General features: G+C 39.2%; 1 protein-coding gene across 4 annotated transcripts in view; it reads right to left on the reverse strand.

Annotated features, from left to right (window-relative positions):
- The window catches only part of LOC103721294 (DNA mismatch repair protein MSH1, mitochondrial), a 63,221-nt gene that overhangs the window by 1,391 nt on the left and 41,675 nt on the right, over nucleotides 1-20,155 (reverse strand). For all 4 annotated transcript variants that reach the window (XR_606288.4, XM_008811444.4, XM_026810098.2 and 1 more), the window contains 6 exons: nucleotides 17,484-17,657; nucleotides 13,130-13,336; nucleotides 5,955-6,211; nucleotides 5,677-5,820; nucleotides 3,903-3,960; nucleotides 448-744 (listed from right to left, as the gene is read on the reverse strand). Coding sequence is in view for 3 of the 4 variants with exons in the window: in XM_008811444.4 (XP_008809666.1) it covers nucleotides 448-744; nucleotides 3,903-3,960; nucleotides 5,677-5,820; nucleotides 5,955-6,211; nucleotides 13,130-13,336; nucleotides 17,484-17,657 (1,137 nt within the window). In the remaining variant the exon portion in view is untranslated. The remainder of the gene's footprint in view (nucleotides 1-447; nucleotides 745-3,902; nucleotides 3,961-5,676; nucleotides 5,821-5,954; nucleotides 6,212-13,129; nucleotides 13,337-17,483; nucleotides 17,658-20,155) is intronic.

The following is a 20,155-nucleotide window of genomic DNA, read 5'->3' on the forward strand; positions in this document are numbered from 1 at the left end:
GACGACAATGGCCATGCAAGACAAATATATGAAGAGGCAAAGAAGTAGAACAAATGGAATGTCTATTTATTTTTAGGCATCTTTCCAGATCATGTCTTAATACATGACAACCGGGTTTGACACTATATAGTATTCTACATGATCAATTTTCCCCAATGGATGTCCTGATTATGATAACCATGGTTTGAAAACTAGAAACCTACTCAGTATGTCAGACGTGTGAGAATGTAACAATGCCCACATAAGACCTGAACTTTTAAGATGAAACAAATTTTAATGGTTATCTTTCTGTATATTCAATCTGTAGGCACTCTGCATTGAGGTGTGTAAAAGAAACCAAACCCTATAACAACTGTTAAAAAGATAAACAACATGACAAGCAGAATAAGAATATAACACTGAACAAGATAGAGAAGCAAAACTAGAATTTTAGAGCTTTCTCAGTACCTGAAATGAACTTTTCCCATCAGCAGGACTATCATAAGCTTTCATGTGCAGCATAACAGAATCAAAATGAGGAATGACAGCTGACTCAGCAGGCACCATAAGCCCACAAATTCCAAGCAATGCAGCAGCACAAATTGACCGAAGCAAACTAGATTTACCACCACCATTTGGCCCAGTCAGAAGGAATAGTGAGTGCATTTTAACAGTGTTCTGTATGGCATTGCCTTGCGCAACATCAAACCAATAAGGAGATAATCCTGATAACTCCATTATGTTAATATTTCCTGCTGACTTATCCTGCACAGAATTCAAAAATGAGGACGAGCGGAATTGGTAGCTGTTATGGACTGAAATTTGAAAAATAACACCAGGTATAAGAATGAAACTCCTCATGGATATTAGTCAAATGCCAAACAAACAATCAGATAGTTTTGAAAATACAAACAAAATAGGCAACTCTAAATCATTGTACAATCCTTTAGCATATTCAAGCATGCTCAGCTTGTATTTTGTGTGTCTGACGTGGTCTTTGTTGTTTGATTTCGTGCAGTGTTGTCAATGATAGCTGTTTGGCTGCTCGATGCAACCCCCTAGGTGCCTGGGAAAAGTAAGCTACCCTGGTAACGAATGTCTAAAGAGCAGTAGGGTAAAGCAGCCACCGAGAATCTATAGCAGCAACCTGGCAGCTTTGGTGTTAGAAAAGCAATGGACCCTGATGTAGATCCCTCACAAGACGCTTAAACATGCAACACAATACATGATTCTGGTCAAATGAATCCGATAGCATGAATTGCTTATGTCAAATCTAAAATTGGATGACATCTAGGCTTAGTAAGGCACCATAGACTCATCACATACATGCAACTTTACTGGACAAAGATCCTACATAAATGTGATCTCCAACAAATAGTTTCTTCTTTTTTTTTTTGCATATATACTCATACAAATATACCTTATTGCATATTTACCCTTCAAAAATCACTTTGAATAAATACCCCTCAAATCTTTCTGTTTTTGCAATGATAACCATCCTGTTACTCAATAACTGTTCTATATGTACAATGACCTGATTACCCTTTTATACTAATATTCATCAAAACTGATACTTTGTAGTAAAGGCTAAACTGCTAAACACTAAATTTTTGTTAGGGGTCTCAGCGCAAAGGGGTAATATTGTCCTCTTATAATTAAAACAGTTAACTATTGACACCGTAAGTCAAAAATCTAATGGGAGGGACATGGTTGCAAAAGTAAGATGATTAGAGGAGTACATATGCAAATAGTGCTTTGTGAAGGCTGAATATGCAATATGCCATATTTGCAGGGGTATGTATGCAAAAACTCCAAATAACATTAATAAAAAACAGTGCATGCACAGAAGGAATACCTAGCAGCAGCATCTTTACAGGAAACATCATTTTTAATATGCCCCAGATTCAGTGTCATAAGCACAGGAATGGATACTACATAATGGTATAACTTTCAAAGTATGTCAATTATTTAATGCAACAAGGTCTGGTGACTTCATAATGTCAGAAGCAAAAACCATTAATAGGTCACTCTTGAACTGGAAACTTGCTGCTTTGATTCGGAAGCAGAATTTTTCAGAACTCAAATTTCTCGACGAGGTTCTTGCATGACTGCTTCCACAAGCATTCAGGGATTACTCTTTTACCCTTTTCACATGATGGTATTCCACAGAGTGCAGTGTCTAAGAAACTTGACTCTATTATATTTAAACAAAACTCAGGTGACATCCTTATGGTATGAGAATTGGATAAGAAATTGAGATACTTGGATGAACAAGGTTTCTAGCATGTAAAGATTGATTACAAGGCAAAACTAGCACATAGCAAGTTAATCCGAATCGTCCACAGCTACAAGCAACCTACATAGAGCATCTAATCAACAGATTAAGATGCTTAATAGCTGATAACTTGGAATAATTCTTTTATTTCATAAATTCTCTAGGCTCTAACACTTCTCTCTTACTATGCGCATTAGTGCAAGTAAATGTATACATCCACTTACAAAATTCTTAGAATAACCTCATCATTGCCCAAACCATGACCCAAACACACACACACACACACACACACACACACACACATATATATTCATTCCCCTATTTGAAGCTTGTCATGTCCAACAATACCCAATAACCCAATTTAGCTCAAGTTGCTAAAAGGGCTAGGGCAAACCCAAGGTCTGCTGAACCGGTCGGAACCGACCGATTCAGCCTGTATCGTACCGGTCCCGGCCAGCACCGGTACAGTACAACCATAAAATTCGGTCGGAACCGAACGGTTCCTTGCCCATACTAGTGCGACGCATCGGAACTCGCGGGGAAGAAGAAGAGGAAGAAGAGAAGAAAAGGAAGAGGAAGAAAAAAGAGGAAGAAGAAGAGCGAGAAGAGGAAGGAGAGAAAGAGGAGAAGACTACCTATCAAAGGGGGGAAAGAAGACCTCTCTTGCGGAGATTTTTGTCTACCGAGCCTCTTTCTTCCTCCCGAGCACTTCACGGGGAAGAAGACCTCCTTTGCTCGCGGGAGAAGGGGGAAAAAAGAGAAGAGAGGAGAGAGGGGAAGAAAAGAGCGGCTTGGGAAGAAAAGGAGAGAAAAAAAAGGAACGAAAAAAAAGAGAGAGGCCAGGGCAGCGCACCCGCGCGCGTTCCATGCGCAGCGCGCGGGGCAGCGAGCCCACATAGGCAGCCCACGTGGGCTTTTAATGCCACTCTGTGGCATATCGCATTTTTTTTCCTGAACCGGTTCGGTACCGGTTGGAACCGATACCAAATCGGTACCCGTCTCTACCGGTAAGTCGGTTCGGTCAGTACCGCGTCCCTTAGGCAAACCTGAGATATTTGTCTACATGCTGGTAAGGTCACGATGTATTCACATCAGCTTCCGCATCTCTTTGAATCATTAGCTCCTTAACCTTAAAGATCATGATTAGAAATTGTGATAATTGTTCGAACTACATGTCTCAGAGATTGCATGTGGTTCTCCGTAGAAACTGCATGCATGCTGAGAATTACTCATGATTCATGTCTCAGAGATTGCATGTGGTTCTCCGTAGAAACTGCATGCATGCTGAGAATTACTCCTGATTTCTTATTCATGTATGACACCATATTCTCGTGGTAATTAATCAAAAAGAAAAAAAAAATGTCCAAGAATTCGCTATAACCGTTAGTCTGTGCTTCATGCCATCAAGTTTGTTTTAAGCATCTCCAAGGCCAATTGCTAAAGATATTCAAACTTGTCTGCTCAATGATTTTTTTTAAAATTATAACTTAAATTTTTTCAGTAATCCTAATATAGGTTGAAAACCTAGGTACTGGTTGGAAGAAAATTAATAAGGCATTAAAACATGTTACTATCAGAACATACTGAATATTAAAACTTATAGAAGAAACTTGTCCTCTAATATCCAATGTAGTTAAAAAAGTCATACCTCAGGACTCTGAAATTCCTTGAGCTTAGTAAACACCCATTCCCTTCTTCGGCCTTCACTGCATTCAAAAGAATAATGAACACAAAAATGCGTACATTGTCATCATCATTTTGGAGAAAACATCTACCGAGGTATTAGCAGGCCACAGGCACAAAAAGACTTTCATCTTTCATGAAAATAATAACAATAGCACCAGGATATGGTAAGCATGAGCCCATATCATGAGGTGATACCAGTTAAGGCAAAGACTGAGGTGGTGGTTGGCATGAACTGCCATATACTGTGCCAGTGTCATATTGAAACATGGCACCGCTGTGTGCCAGGTTGTCTGCCTGTACATGCTCGCAAGTGCTGCCTCACAACACAGTTGGCACAGCACTGACCATGCCAGTGTCAGGCTTCCATGCACCAACAAGCGATACCTTAATTGTCCTGTGAAGAACTCAACATGATATATTCCACAAACACAGCATGGATGGCAAATGGGAGTAGTTAACCATGCAACCACATTAAATGGATACTCAAGTATTTATATGGTGAGTAGCACCAACCTGGGAAGATTCATATAATTTTAAAACCAATTCGTCAATTATATTGGACGACAATTTAATGCAAATGTTGTAGTTTCCTACTGACCATGAAAAGTAATCAAGATTTTAAAGACCATGGGATGGTGCCATCTTGGTTTTTCCATGAAACGAGACACCCCATGTCCCGAAACTTGGGACAGTCGATGCCCTATCCCGTACTAGTCCATTTTCCAACTCGTCCTATCCGACATTCACGATGGTGGGATGCCCCGAACCACCAATATTTAAAACCTTTGAAGTAATTGCACCATGACATGTATTCACAACCACATATGCTTTGGTGGTCGCATGGGGGCGAGGTCAGGAGGTTCACCTTAGTGTCTTAGGGCCTATTACTGCCCAAAGAGCCTGCCCAACCAACAAGTACAATAGCATGCATGTAGACATATTTTGGATTTGGTACAAAAAAATTCACTGTATTTCTATTGGTAAAATTGTTTAATGAAATTCACATGAAACATTGTGAGACATTTATTTGGATAGTTGAGGTGTATTATATAGTTACAATGATTTTTAAATTTGAAGTTCAACATTCGATATCTAGACCGTTTAGCTAGTTTGCCCTAAATATGAAGAAAACATTCGGTAAAGACGAAGATACACGAAATCAAGGTTTAAATATTCAACCATGCCATTAGTGCCAACTGGCATGTATCGTATCGGGCCAATGTTAACACTCACAATAGGTCGGCAGGGCACTGATTAAATCCTTTTTTAATTCTTTAAAATAAAATGATTTTTTATTTTAAGTTCTTTTTAGCACCTTTATATTCAGCATGAGAGAATTGTGCCGGGTCAAACACAAGCCAACACTGCTAGAGCACAACAGTATTTAAATTCTTATGGAAACCTTAAGCGAAATATAACTTTGTATTTGAGACTCAAGGTTCAATACACCTTAAAGAAATTACTTGGTTTACATGCCTTTTACGTATAAGGATACCAAAATGTCTTGTAGACCTCACAATTTGGAAAATACATGGACCCTTCCAATAATTGATTACTTGAATGCAAAACTTGTTGAGAAAAATTTCATAAAATACAAAAATCTAGTCTAGTTTACAATAACTTACCAGTTTCTACTACACTAACCAAAGGGTACATATTTCTCTAGATGAACATAAATTGAAAATGCTGAGCAGAAGCAAAAAAAATAAAAATTCAAAAAGGTACTAATGGCTCACCTAACATGACCAAAAAGTGCCTTCGCTATTACAAGCAACATGGAAGAGTAAACAAGAATGTTAATTTTTGTCTGCAATTCACCAGAAAGTCCTCTTAATAACTCCAAAACTTTGTTCTTGGCTTTATCACTGGCTTCATGATACCTGAAAGTAGTGCCCATCACTGCTAACAATCAGTTATCACAATGGACATAAATATGAAATCCTACGCACTTAGTAAACCACATACAATTACCGTCAAGAAATTGAACTTGAATGATATTAGACATTAACTTCACCTGTTTAGAGCATCCTCCACTTTTATTGTGGTAAACCATTCCTCTCCAACCTTTCTCCCTTTTGAATCCGTAGCATGTCTGAGTTTCTTGATTTGTTCTTCCCCAGGGGTGTTAGCCCACACAGCTGGCATGAAACGCTTTCCTTTAAACCAAACAGCTTCATGCTCTCTTGCATAACATATTTCACCCTTTGGACCTCCAAGAGGAGAGACGACAGACTTCACTCTTGAAACAATTGGAAAAAAATCTTCCATGACCTATAAGAACAAAGTAAGTCGAAATATGACAGGAGCAATAACAGAAAGGTGTTGTTTCTGCAAAAGGAAAACAATTTTAGATGACCATACCTATTCATGATAGGGATGTTAAAGTTGGCTAATTTACAATACCTCACTAGTAATGTACAAATAAATAACCAAGACATTAACCATTCATGATTAATCAAAAACCAATATTATAAAACAGGAGAAAGATACGAAAACTATCAGACATTGCCCTGACTGACCTTATCTGTAAGTTTTCTTATTCCCACCTACATCTTGCAGAACACAGCAAGCGCTAGTTGATTTGATATCTACAACATTTACATAAATGCTTTATTATTTAAATAGGAAGGACCATATTGTATGAACATATTAAATCTGCTCCTTTTAATATTTACCCCACCACCTCCTTTCGATCTGCGCCTTTATTCTCCTCTGATAAGCTTCTTATTACTTTATCATTATCACGGTACCAGACAGTAACCATGTAGTTTCCAAATACACCAGAATTAGAAGAAAGGAGAAAGAATGCTAATCAAGGTCTGCGGTTTCTGAGTCGGATACCATACTGGTCCTTTCCAAATGCACCAGAATTAGAAGAAAGACTGCTAATCAAGATCCACAGTTTCTGAGCCAGACACTGTACCGGTCAGGGACCAGTACGGCATAATACTGAACCATATCTACCAACACTTGGTATGCAAACGCAAACTAGTTCAGAACCAGTACAGCATTTTTTTTCTTTTTTCTGTTTTTTTTTTTAATTTTGAAGATTATGTTGAGATTTATAGATGTTCAAATTATGATTTTGAGGATATTTTAACATTATTTTATGTCATATTGGTCCTGGGAAGCCATATGATTGCTTAATGGATACAACTGTAATAATTAGACAAACAATGCATAGTTTTGATCTTGAAAATACATATAGCAAATTGTAAAACACCATGGCTGGTTGGACCATGCCAAGCTTCGAAGAAGGAAGAAGCTAGCAGATTCATGAAGTTGAATAACTGGAGATAGTACCGAATTTTAGTTAGATTTCTATATCTATAGTTGAATAATTCTAACATGTTTACTTATTATGGTGACCTATTTCTAGTATGATTTTATATCGAGTGTCCGAGTTTAATGCTTGAATTAGGGGTCAATCGTACATATGTTTCTAATGTATTGTATGACGGATGGCTTTTGACACGAAGCGTTGATCATCCTTAGATCTACAGCATATCATAAAATCATGCTAAAATACAAAATTTTGGCATGATTTCTACCGATTTTACCAATTCTTGACCTATTTTGGGCATCAAAATGAAAAAAAAAAGTAATGCGGAGAAAGGAAGGGATCATACCTGATTTTGCTTGGATTTGGGCTCAAAATGGCATAAAAAATCCCTCTTCCCCAAATTTTTCACCCTGAAATCACTCTTTTTGAGGAAGAAAAGGGAGAAGGCCATAGGGTGGCCGACTCCGTATCCCCCTTGAGGTGATAAGGGGCTCGAACCGTCTCGAACTACTCCAAACCGGGTGGCTCTACTCAGTTTGGGCCGCTTCAGCCCCTTATCGACCCAAACAACCGAACCAGGTGACTCGGGTCAGTAAGACCTTCCTTGCTACTAATGCTGTGAGTTAAAAAAAATGCAAAGCGATCATCTAATAAGTTCAACTTCAACACAATATTACTTTCTAGATCCAATGTTTTACCGTTACCATCCAACTTGGCAGATTTTTCTTCCCTATTTCTTCTACAACATGTTGTTCCCAGCATTTACCTATGAACTTTAATTAATAATAAAAAGCAAACGACACCTTTTTTTAAGAAATAACTTAAAAATACATAGAACCTAGCAGGTCGATTAAGATATCGTGCTGTTCAATGGTATTTAATAGGACCATTCAGCCTTTTACTTCTATAATTTATTTGAAAGAGACCAATGTCCTAATATTTTCTAAAAACTTTTCACCAAGTCTTCTCAGATCTCCTTCCAACATCCATTATACCTTCTTTTAAGTTTTAACCCTTAGTATCACAATTCCCTCGTCTCGGCAAAACCAGACTTATCACTATGTTCACGACCAACATCCATCAATTCTAGCTATGATTTTTCATCTCTATAAAACTAGATGGCCAATTTCATATCTCACAGTTAAACATGCACATCTTTCATATTCCACAACCAACTGTTGAACTATATAATATCAGAGTGACTGCACCCTTTCCTGTGTCATCGATATCCTCTCATATTTTTTCACAAATAACATACCTACTTTGATATTACAGGGCAACGGGCACCTCATAATTCAAGAAACTTCTCTAATCTCTCTCAAATCTACCAGTATCATTACCAGCAAACCCTGTAGCTTTGCATATTTAAACTTAGATGAATGAATAAGACAAATTTGAACCTCTAGAACATCCAAAAATGAGAGCAAGAATGAAGGGAAGAGAAAATATCAGGACTTAATCAAAAGAAGACAATGGAAGGCTGCTCCTGAACTTAATCAACTCTAGAGGGTGCCAACTGGTTGAATTGGCAAAGTCACTAGTAATTTGATAGCAGGGACCTGGGTTCGATCCCACCCTCATCCTGATATCATCCAGCTTCCTCCCATCATAGTTCTCAAAAAGGGGAAAAAATCTTAGACTTAATAATATCTATTTTTTTCCTCACCCCACGATGAAAATTTGAGTAAGTTGGTGTCACAATTTTGCACTGTTCTCTCCGCATCCTCATTTACAGCTTACAACTAGTAGTCAGAAAGAAAGAAGCTACTTCCCTGGTTTCAATTTAGCTGACACTTGGTTGAAAGAAACTTCAGCTTAGAGTGGTGCATTCAGAATCTCTTTGAAAACTCATCCCTGCATCTGCTTCCTCAGAGTTTGTTTACTGAAATTTTTTTGGAGACCACTACCTGGTACCCACACCCAAATCCACTCCCACACCTGTGACAGCTTATGGTACCTGAGGTGTCATATAGTTCACCCCCTCCTGCTATTTGTGGTTCATTGTAAAGCATCTTCTTTGTAAAAAAAAGAAGCAAGAATACACTGAAACACATCAAGAGCCATTTGATTTTCAATATATGCCATATCATCAATCAACGGCTGCTCTTTCAATGTAAAAACACATTTGTGATTCCTTTGCAGCCACCAATTCCATCATTTGGTAAATTATGCACAATACATTTTATTAGGGCTGCAAATGTGCCTGGTCAACTCATGAGCCAACCTGGTCTCCACCCAATTAGGCCTAGCCCTACTGAATATTTTAGACCTGCGGAGGGTATGTGTGCCAAAAAAATAACCTGTTTGAGATATCAGGTTGGGTTTGGGTCATATGTATTCATATCTGACTTAGAGTCAACCAGAACTGTGTACTAACGAGATCTAAAATAGGTCAACCATTATATGACTTAAGCATATTCAAGAACCTACTCAATGCCGTGAAAGTTTGAAAGCATATGCTCAATATTTTTCCTTTTTAAAAGTGAGGGAGTTAGGTGTAAGAGAAGACTAAACTAGGAAACAGATCCTAAGGCCTAGTTCAGAATTGGGAATCCTTGTTTTTGGCATAAGGATGTGCTAAACCAGGTGGGTCAACTCATATCGGGGCCTAATTTCTGTTCAGGAGAAATGCTGTCATGCCCAGAAATTATTGCAGTTTTGTTGTTGTCTGTATTGATGCTAAGAACAATAGAAGAAAAATAATAAACCAGATGGGTAAGCTGATATCAGGGGCTTGCGATTTTCTTTGCCCTTGGATCGTTTCCAAATGATTTTACAATCAACAATACTATGACATAATATTCCATAATATATACCCTAACATAACATTACATCAGAATATGGTATAATATGAAATTGTATAGTAATATTATAAAATGATAATACTATTATTAAATATGCCATACTATTTAAATTATGAGGGGCATTTCTGGGTTAAAGAAAATCAAATGGGTTTAAACCACCTGGGCATAGCCAATGCCAGCCCTCTCCTGATATGGACCACACCCCTAAGCCCAATAACCGGATCGCATGTTTGGCAGTCATTCCCAGATTGCATGTTTGGCGGTCATTCCCAGTTCAAAGATGGATTAAATAGGTTTATTCCCAATCCAAGCTGCATTTGAATGCACTAGGCATTTGACCTTAAATACATATGAAGAGATTAATCAAAATTTTACTTGCAACCTACCCCTCAAAACTAGCAATCCATTTTGAAGTATTAATACCTGTGAGCAAGGTACGCCATCTCGGTATCGAGCCACGTACCAGTGCCACCCTGTCACTATATTGGTACGCCCGGCACGGGGCTGGTTCGGTGTACCAAGTGCCGGTACGCCCCCGACACTGTGCAGTGACACCGAACCTGTACAATGCAATATCCCCATACCGTCCAGTTCGGTACGGTATGGCGTATTGTGCCTGTGAGAATGATTGCATGAAAGCTTTGAGGACTTGCGCGAGCGTATGTTTAGTCCCACATTGGTTATTCGCTAGGTAGATTTTGAGTACTTATACAGGATCAAGGAACCCAAATAATAACTTCCGGCTAGCTATTTTGGGTGAGGTCCTGGGTTATTACAAATGGTATCAGAGCGAACCTGACCCATAACCTATGTGGACTAGGAGATACTGCAGCACGGATCCATTGAGGCTGACCACAGGCTGATCGTGGTGTTTGTGATTAGATTTGAATGAATTTGAACCCTTAGCCTGACGAGGACGTTAGGGCTTAAACGGGAAAAGTATGTGAGGTCCCGTGCGGGCGTGTTTAGTCCCACATCGGTTATTCGTTGGGTAGATCTTGGATACTTATACAGGATCAAAAAATCCAAATAATACTTTCTGGCTAGGCATTTTGGATGAGGTCCTGGGTTGTCACAAAAGCATTACAAAAAAAGAATTGATTCAACTGACTGTCATGCTGCGCTTGAAGAGCCCCAATCATTTTTAAGAACTTTTTTCTTGCAAGGTTCGCCATACCGACCGTACCAACGTACCGGTGCGGTCCGGTACCGATACGGTACCGATATCGAACCGAGCCGAACCGATACCGTACTGAAAGTGCCACAATGCATAGCACTTAGCATGTGGCTTTAGCCACGCGCTGTCTTCCATGAAGAACACCTCGTACTAGTGCGAACCGGCTCGGTTCGCACCAATATAGGTATGTATCGAATGAACCGAGCCGGTACAGGCCATGAACCGATCGGTTCCGACCCAAATTGGGTCAAAACCGATTTCAATAGCCGTACCGTACTAGTGTCGACCGGTCGGTTCAACAGACCATATTCTCTTGTCTAGTTACATATCCACAAAATTTTTAGAGAACTAGGACAATGCTCCATTTAATATTTCCATATTTGACCTTGGCGTGACAATCTGCTTTCTATTCTTGTAATATCATTATGTTAATCTTGAATCACAATACCTTCATCGAGTCGAACATGCGTGCTGCAACCATTTGACTTCAAGGTGCTCGTAAGGAGGATATAAAGAACCTTTGCAACAGATGATGTTTTATAAACATCTGTTTAAGTGTCATCAGATGATATTTCCTTTGGGAGACAGGCTAATGAAATGGGAATTCTAATTTTAGTTAATTAACCCAACAGAACTTGAAAAATCTAGGAGTTTTACAAGGCTGCGCTCTCAATATTCCAGAACAATGAAGGTACTGTGATTTGATAAATGAAAATATTTCTAATCTAGCAATTTTAATACCAAACAAGTATTTAAACAAATGCTAAATTTACTGTTGTGGATTGATTTGATAAATTTCATTCCACCCTAGAGTTGCCCAACATCATTTTTAGTAATTACAGTGGCAAGTGGAAGGATTAGAAGTTTAGAACAGAAGTAATCTATGATCAGTTCTGCTTCTGCTCTAAGATCGTATTCCCCTGCTCCATACCTTTGGTATCAAAAACATAAATTCTTGGGACTATATAATGCAATGCAACCATGAAGATGTACTATTTACAATAACTGTAAATAGTTGTATAAGTTATTTGTATGCTTGTATATTAAGTTTGTCCGCTAAGCTAAGGGGTCAGGATAATAAGATATTTTGTGCTTATATCCACTTAATAGCTGATTGGCATTTTCATTCAATTTAAACCTTGTTCCTCAGGCTGCAGCATTCATCATTCTTCTTATCTGAGCACAAAACAGCTTATACATAACTCCTTTTGCATTCTATAAGCAGACTGCAGATATGCTCTTTTATGTTTGGAAGTTAAAATAGAACATACTTTAGTATTCAAACTCAATAAGAAAGGAGCTCCAATTCATAAATTATATATCAACACGTACTTTTCAGCATTGTGTCACTTTGAGGAATATTTTGCTAACAATAGTAACTTCTGGATATTTTGGTCCAACCTTATGGTTTATATCATATAGAGAAAACTGACCACCCCCAGAATTAGAGTCCCCTTCCCTTTTATCTGAAATGTTTTTTGTCCCTCCACTTTATTTAGATTAAAAGTCATTTTGTTACCACATCTCAGTGATACCACCTTCATCTTACTTCTCAATGGAGTTACAGACGGAGTGCTGCTCACAAATGCAACAAAAAAGAAAAGAAAATTCTCAACATGGAAGAACTTCTATCGGTATTAGTAACTACCAATGGCCCATTTATTCTCAAATATATGTAGTTGAAGATCTCACTTAAACTTTTATATATAGCATAAGACAGTGGAAGATACTACTCTTAATTCAGAAACCTGCTACTGCTATTATAACTAATTTATATGCAGGGTGATGATGCAGAATGATATACAAGGCACAGTTTAATAGTTGACTTTCATTTGTGTATGTATATATATATATATATATATATATAAAGCTTGATATAGAAAAGCATGCTGAAATAGAAAGACATTGATGGATCCAAAACCTACTGCAACAGATAAGGCCTTGGCAGCCCTCTCCACTTCTGCAAATGCCTCCTCTGCATGGATCCTCTTCACACGGCCTCTCCATGATGATTCCATATCCTCAAAGAACTCTCTAGGAATGAATTCGAATGAATTTATTTCTTGATCACTTTCACCACTCAAGGAGATTATTTCACCTATCCTTTGTGAAACCAAACTGCATTCATTCACCTAACGAGGCAACAAAACAAAAGTAAGAATTCCAAAAAAAGAAAATCCATATCAGCACCTCTTGTGTCTTAAGATGGCATACAGTTTGAACAAATAAAAGCAAAATAAGTATAGAATTAACCTTTTAAGTAGGGACTACATTATAAATAACAGAATAAAGATAAATAATCTGCATAATTTGAATAATAAGAAATGGTTCCCAGCTTTTCATCTTATGACAAAATATTCAAGCAGGGTAGTTTATCTAATGTTGTGTTGGTTGTGCACATCAAGGCATATCCAAGATGGCTTGAAATACAGTGCTTTTGCAGGTGGTTCTCGGCTTCTGCTCCCTGGTCCACACATATAGTTAAACAGTTTCTTGTAACCATGAATTGATGGATCAAACTGGGAAGGGCTACTCATTGTTACAACCTACAATAGCCTACAGCTAGACTACCTTAAAAAAGAATGTCGTGCTGGTAAGTTGTTGATTGAGGACTAAATTATATTTCAAATGCAAAGAACAACATAACCATAGCCAACATATGCTAACCATCATCTGTAGGGGTGAAAGTGGATCGAATAATATCCGTTCCGATCCATTTTCGTATCCAAAATTATCCGGATATAGATAAAAATTTGAGCATCCAACTAATATCCATATCCATATCCATATTCGTCAAAGAAAAATGGATATAAATATGATAGACAACTATCCATATCTGACTATCTGATTCCATTTGTAACCCTATTTAATTTTATGTAACATTCATAAACAAAGATATACAAATAATATTCAGATCTTAAAATTAATTCCTTAAAGGAATAGATTAGTGCATTACCTCTTTAGATCACCCTTCCTTGGACCTAGTCGAGTGCCTGACGATCTCAATGAAATCTCGAAGTAGAGTCTTCGACGGAGCTTCTCTTGGAACTTCTCCCGACAAAGATCTCAATGAAAGCACCAGTGTTGGCCCGCGGTTGTTGCGGTCCCAAACCCCGCGCCAAGGATCCGCCGAGGGAGATGGGATGGTTGTCGTGGGACCGTCTTTGGGCGGGTAATGTGACTATCTCTTGCTGCCTCGAAATCCTTGTCTATGCTCGAAGATCCTATCTAAGGGCTCGGCAAGAAGCATCACACGATATGGAGAAGAAAACAATGAATTCAATTCCAAAAGACAACGCAAACAAGAACTCTAGTAAGGACGGGAAGGGTCTATACTAGCCTAATACAATCTAGAGAGGATTGATTTATCCTACTCTAGCCCAAGTCTAACGCCTAACCCCTAAACCGAAAATAGGCACAAGTGCCTCCCAAGCCTTGCGGCCGACTCCTTAAGGGACTTACAACTCAAATAAGCAAATACAATGATCAAAGATATGTCTCACAAAAGGCCTAGGACTCCCTTATATAACCTAAGACTCATGTGCCATACATGGCTTATTGACGGGGTAATTGAAACTACCTCCTAATCATATGGGGAGAAAATTCAAATTCAAATTCAAACTTCTCCCATGTGGGTCACATGCTGACAATCAAATTAAGAAGGTGAGCATGAAATAAAGTTCCTAATCAACCGCATGAGGAGAAATTCAAATTCAAATTCAAACTTCTTCCTTGCGAGTCACATGCTGAATGCGCGTGTGATCTTCTTAGGCCGTGACATGTGTCCTCCTTCAGCGGATTGCTGATGTGTCGCGCCAAGGAGAAATTCTTCGGTTGCACTTGGGCGCATAAAAAATTTCTTCCTTGTTTGGCGCATGCTCTTGGTTGGCATCCCGCGGATCCTTGTTTGAAATCTCCCATGTGCTGCACATGGGCGCTGATCTTTGGCCCGCTGAATCTGGGCCTTGCTCTCCTGGATCGAATGGCCATAGAAGAGCCCTGGGACTCCTTCACGGATTGCTAATGTGGGCATTCCCGGAATGGGGGGCTTTTCCATTATGCCCCCACACATGGGGCCTTCCGATGGTTGCCACTTGACTAAGCTTGCTGCTGCCCGCGGCTAGCCTTGATGCACGTTGCGACAAGTGTTCTCCTTCCTTGTTTGGCCATGCACACGGATTGCTGAAGTGGTGCATGCATGGCTTGATGATCATTGGCCTGCTGAATCCAGGCCCTTGCAATTCCGAGGTCGGATAGATATAGAAGAGCCCTTGCTTGGCAGGGACTCCTCCATGGTTTGGCTGCTTGACCCATGTCCCATCCTTCTTTGGAAGGGATTTTGCTGCTGCATTTGCGCCTCCTTGTTGGACGCCCTTGATGCTCGCCATGTGCAACACAGATAGCCTGATGTCTCCTAGTCCTGTGGGGGCTCTAGGGTCGTTGGATGGCCGCCACCTGTCTTGGCCTTTAGGCATGCTTGCTAGCCGTGTGGTGGACGTGGGCGCATGCATTTTGGTGTGCACGGGCTGATGGACTCGGCCCTGTTGGTCGGGTCCCTCCACTCGCACCCACGTGTGAATAGGCTTTATTGGATGCAGTCGAGTGTGAATAGGCTTGGCCGGATGTGCTCGGTTAGATGTGCACAAGTGTGAATAGGCTTGGTCCTGTTGTCGCCCGTTGCTGCAATGCTCGCCCGAGGTGCGCGCTCTTGGCACGCCTCCAAGCAATGGATTTGGCTCATCCTTGGGCCGCGGCCGATGTTGGGTTCCACCGACGTGCCTAAGATTTCGGCTCAGCGGAGCGGGGGTCTCAACATGCGCTGCCCACACAGCGCGCATGCGGCGCACTGTGGTGAACCGACCGGTTCGCACCTATACGCATCTAGTACCGGCCGGTTTCGGCCCAGTACCGCTGGGTTTTGGCCCCTAACCAGCCGAACCGGTTCCGGCAGCGGTTCCGGCTCCATAGGGGCCGAAACAGTTTTCTACCGCCAAACCAGACCAGTCAGAGACCGAACCGATTCAGTACAGGTTGGACTGGCCGGTACTGACCGGTTCAGCATTTCTTGGGTTGCATAAGTGTTTAAGCAGAAAAAAATGACGGCTTACATTTGCATGAGTTGTGCCTAAGTGATAAAGCACCGGACAGCCATTTAAGAGGCCACTTGCGCATTTAGTTACCAACTTACCATTTTTTGTAACAATACCCTCGACCTAGTTTTCCACTGAGAATACCAATAATATGAGCAAACATCAAACTTTAACAGGTATTGTCTCCTCCTTGGATATTCCCTTGTCATGTATTAGGCCAAAAACCAATACTGCCTCTCTTTTATCATGCTATAGCATCAAATTTGGATGCTTTTTGGTGTCTTATTGACATCAGGGTTACAAACCATGAAACCTACACATAAATATTCTGACGACGTAAGTTATATTTTTCAGAACATCTACCTTTCCCTTGTTCCTCATGGCTATAAGTTTACTTTTCCCTCCATTGAGCTTCATTCCTCCTCTGGTTCCTCTCTTGACTCATGCTTTTGAGGCCCGTGACACTTGTCCACTTCTAGCTAGCTGACAAAAGGCAAATAAAATCAAGCAAATAGCCAACATATTGATGCCATAGTTGCTAAATGTACTGCTGGCTATGAGCAAAGAACTCTATTTCCCTCATTAAAATAAAATGGCAAATAGCTCTCCTCAAGTCATCTAACTAATGCATAAAGTAGGACTTTATACCTAATTAATTTTGTCAATTGAAGCCTATGGATTTTGTTCGAAATGAGAAGCACAAAGAACCTTCGACCATCTATGCTATTAGCTAGATGTTTTAGCATGAGCATTAATGTGTGCTGGCAAGCATGTGTGTTGCCAGGCCAACCAATACGCATCATCACTTTGCTAAGAGCCTACTAAGTCCTTTTCAAATTTTTCATTTTGTTTTCTTTTAGGAAATCCTTTGTTATTTTTTTGTTCCATGCAAGAAGTTAAAAAAGGCTTAAAAGCCTTTTCACGTCTTTTTTTAATTTAAAAAGGGTTTTAAATCCATTTCTTATGGTTTTGGCATGGAACAACATGTATGGCAACAGCATATGCCATTCTGGCCACAGGTTAGCAGTACAACAAATTCGTTTCTTTTGCTTCAGTACGTACAGTTGCTTAAAGTTAATGTTAACGATGCTATAACATCAAGGCACAAGATTTTAAAATTAATATAACAAAAATATGGAGCTAGATACAACCATATACAAGTATATCATACTTGTTTAAGAAAACTTACCAGTCTATCATGTTCAACTTTCAGTCCAGTTGCTACCCAAGTAGGTTCCAACAGTATGCGTAGGATTGTAGAAAGCTCAGTGATTTTATCCATCTGCAGAATTTCATCAACTACATTCTTTATTCTACAGAACTCTACATGATTAGCCTCCTTCGACTCGAGCAATTTCACAAGCTGCAAGATCACACCAAAATTTATTGGCATAATTAAAAGATAACATAAATAACAGAGCTTATTAAACAGAAGGCATGCATTCAAAAATCCATGTAAAATAAACAGCATTAGTGATCTATAAAAGAGCCAATTCCAATGGACTTATCGAATGTTCCCATTGGCGTGCGTCCAATAGGAATCAAACCTACTTGCCCTGGTTGGGCATTTCACCCTAAGAATGACAAATGCAATGCATTTACAAGTAACTAGAGCCTCTATGGTAGATTTTTCATAATATCGTATCAACAAAATAACAAAATATAGGTTTGAGGTTTCTATGTTAGAAGAAAAAAAAATCCAAATGTCAACTTTCACATTCGCACATGGAATCATACAAAGAAGCACATTCCCATGAGCGAAGGCATGCCTGCACAGCAAATTTACATGCACAAGCACATGCTACACACAGAGATGGCTTATCAAGGAATCACAAATTATAAATTGATGTATGCTAATCCCACATTAAGTCAAACAGCTTCACTAATGTTGAGCTATTATAACAGTAAAATAGGCATCAAATTCAGAAAGATATAGAAGCATATAATCCAGACAAGTCGATAACAGATGTGTGCTCACATTTCTAGGAAAGCGACAAAAGATACGAACACAATTACATAGCAAAGGAAAGGAATCATGATGGCTGACTGACCAAATCATGGTTTGCCAAACCATCCTGAACTGCCTAGTTGAGGGGATAACAAACCAAACCAACCCAAAACCAGGACAGTTCAGGCTTTCAAAACCAGGCAGGGAGTGAGCTGGGCCAGACCAACCAATTCTACCCAGTGTTGGGTGATACTGACCAGGTTCAGCTAGGCCAAACAAGCCCTCTCTTCTTATTAAAAATTGCATCCCCCCTCTCTCATCTTAATTTCAAACCCAATCCCAAGTCCCAACCCTTATCTTCTCGCCATTCTCTCTCTAATTGCTAGCAATCCTTGTGTTGATGTCATACGGTGGCTCAAATCTGAAGCTTGAGATTGCCTTTGCCTCAGTGCCAACCTTGCCAAAGTCACCTCCATTGTTGCTGATCACCCTCCACACCCTCAATCTCCATAGGCCCCACCACCTCTACCACCACAATCTTCTCCATCAACCACCAATAGGATGCTAGAACCCCTGCAGCCCCCCCTCCTCTCATCTTTATCTTTAGATTTTAGGGTAAAACACTAGATTAGGTGAACTCACATAATGATGCATATCGCACAAGGAATGCTGAATCTGCCCGTCTTGGCCGGTTTACTTCATACCGGCGGAGCCGAAACCAGCCGGTACAAGGCCGAACCAAACGGAACCAAACCGGTTCCTTCTAATTCGGCCAGGACTTGGTGCGAACCGACACCGAGTCTGGTTCGATCTGTGGCATTTAAGGCCACGACGAGCTGTGGTCATTTTGGCCACAGTGCACCGCGCGCACGCTGTGGCCTTTTGGTCGGTTCGGTACCAGTCCGAACCGATACCGGCGCCAACCGATATGCCGACCAGTATTGGTTTGGCGATCCTTGATATCGCATGTCCATATGATATAGTGTTGGGTCATACCATCCCGATACCCGATCAAGATGGGTCACAATAGCGGTCTGGATAATCATAGACAAAATATACAGTAGTCAACAGATAACAAGTATATATTGCAATGCATCAAAATTACAATGATTATGGTATGAGAAATCATCAAAAAATCAAGGTAGAGTGGTGCAAAAATCAAACTTAAAAGCATTTATCGCAAAAATAGCCTTGCAAAACAACCTTTTTTGCGCATTTACGCCTTAAAAATTGACATATGCATACATACTCCTGGATTTCAATTTATTTGTATATGCACCCGTGCCAAAATCTAGCTAGCCAAATGTCAAAATATACTAGTTGTTTACCATATAAAAGGACCTTAAATATCCTTTCGCAACAATATCCTCCAAACTTTTCCATCAGCCATTTAGTTTTTGAGGATTTATTCCATATTACATAATGTAATGCTATTAAAATTAATATATAACTACAATAATTTCACAATATATAACAAGCAGAATAACTAAATATCTCAATAGTTTTGTATCAATTTACATAATTATGGGGCACAATTTTATAGTATTATAATAGCTACAAATTTATATCTGCTTACATAAACATTTTAGTGATTTTTGTTATGTATTATTATACTATATTTATAAGATTAATATATAACAATCAAACATTAAATAACCTAATAACAATTTTTTGTCAATATAAATAGTATCATATAGTACTCTTACACTAACATAATAATTTTTCTTACTAATTTACTATTAAAATAAATTTTCAAGACAATATCTAACAATTTAATTTTTATATATAAAAAATTGTTAAAAAAATTGTCATAGTAAAATTGTAATATATTGACATTATAAAATAGTATTACAAATTTATAATTAGTATTAATGAATAATTTTATGAATATTGGTATACTACAAATAAATTAG

This window comes from Phoenix dactylifera, chromosome 2 (assembly GCF_009389715.1).
Source record: "Phoenix dactylifera cultivar Barhee BC4 chromosome 2, palm_55x_up_171113_PBpolish2nd_filt_p, whole genome shotgun sequence".
Taxonomy (NCBI): domain Eukaryota; kingdom Viridiplantae; phylum Streptophyta; class Magnoliopsida; order Arecales; family Arecaceae; genus Phoenix; species Phoenix dactylifera.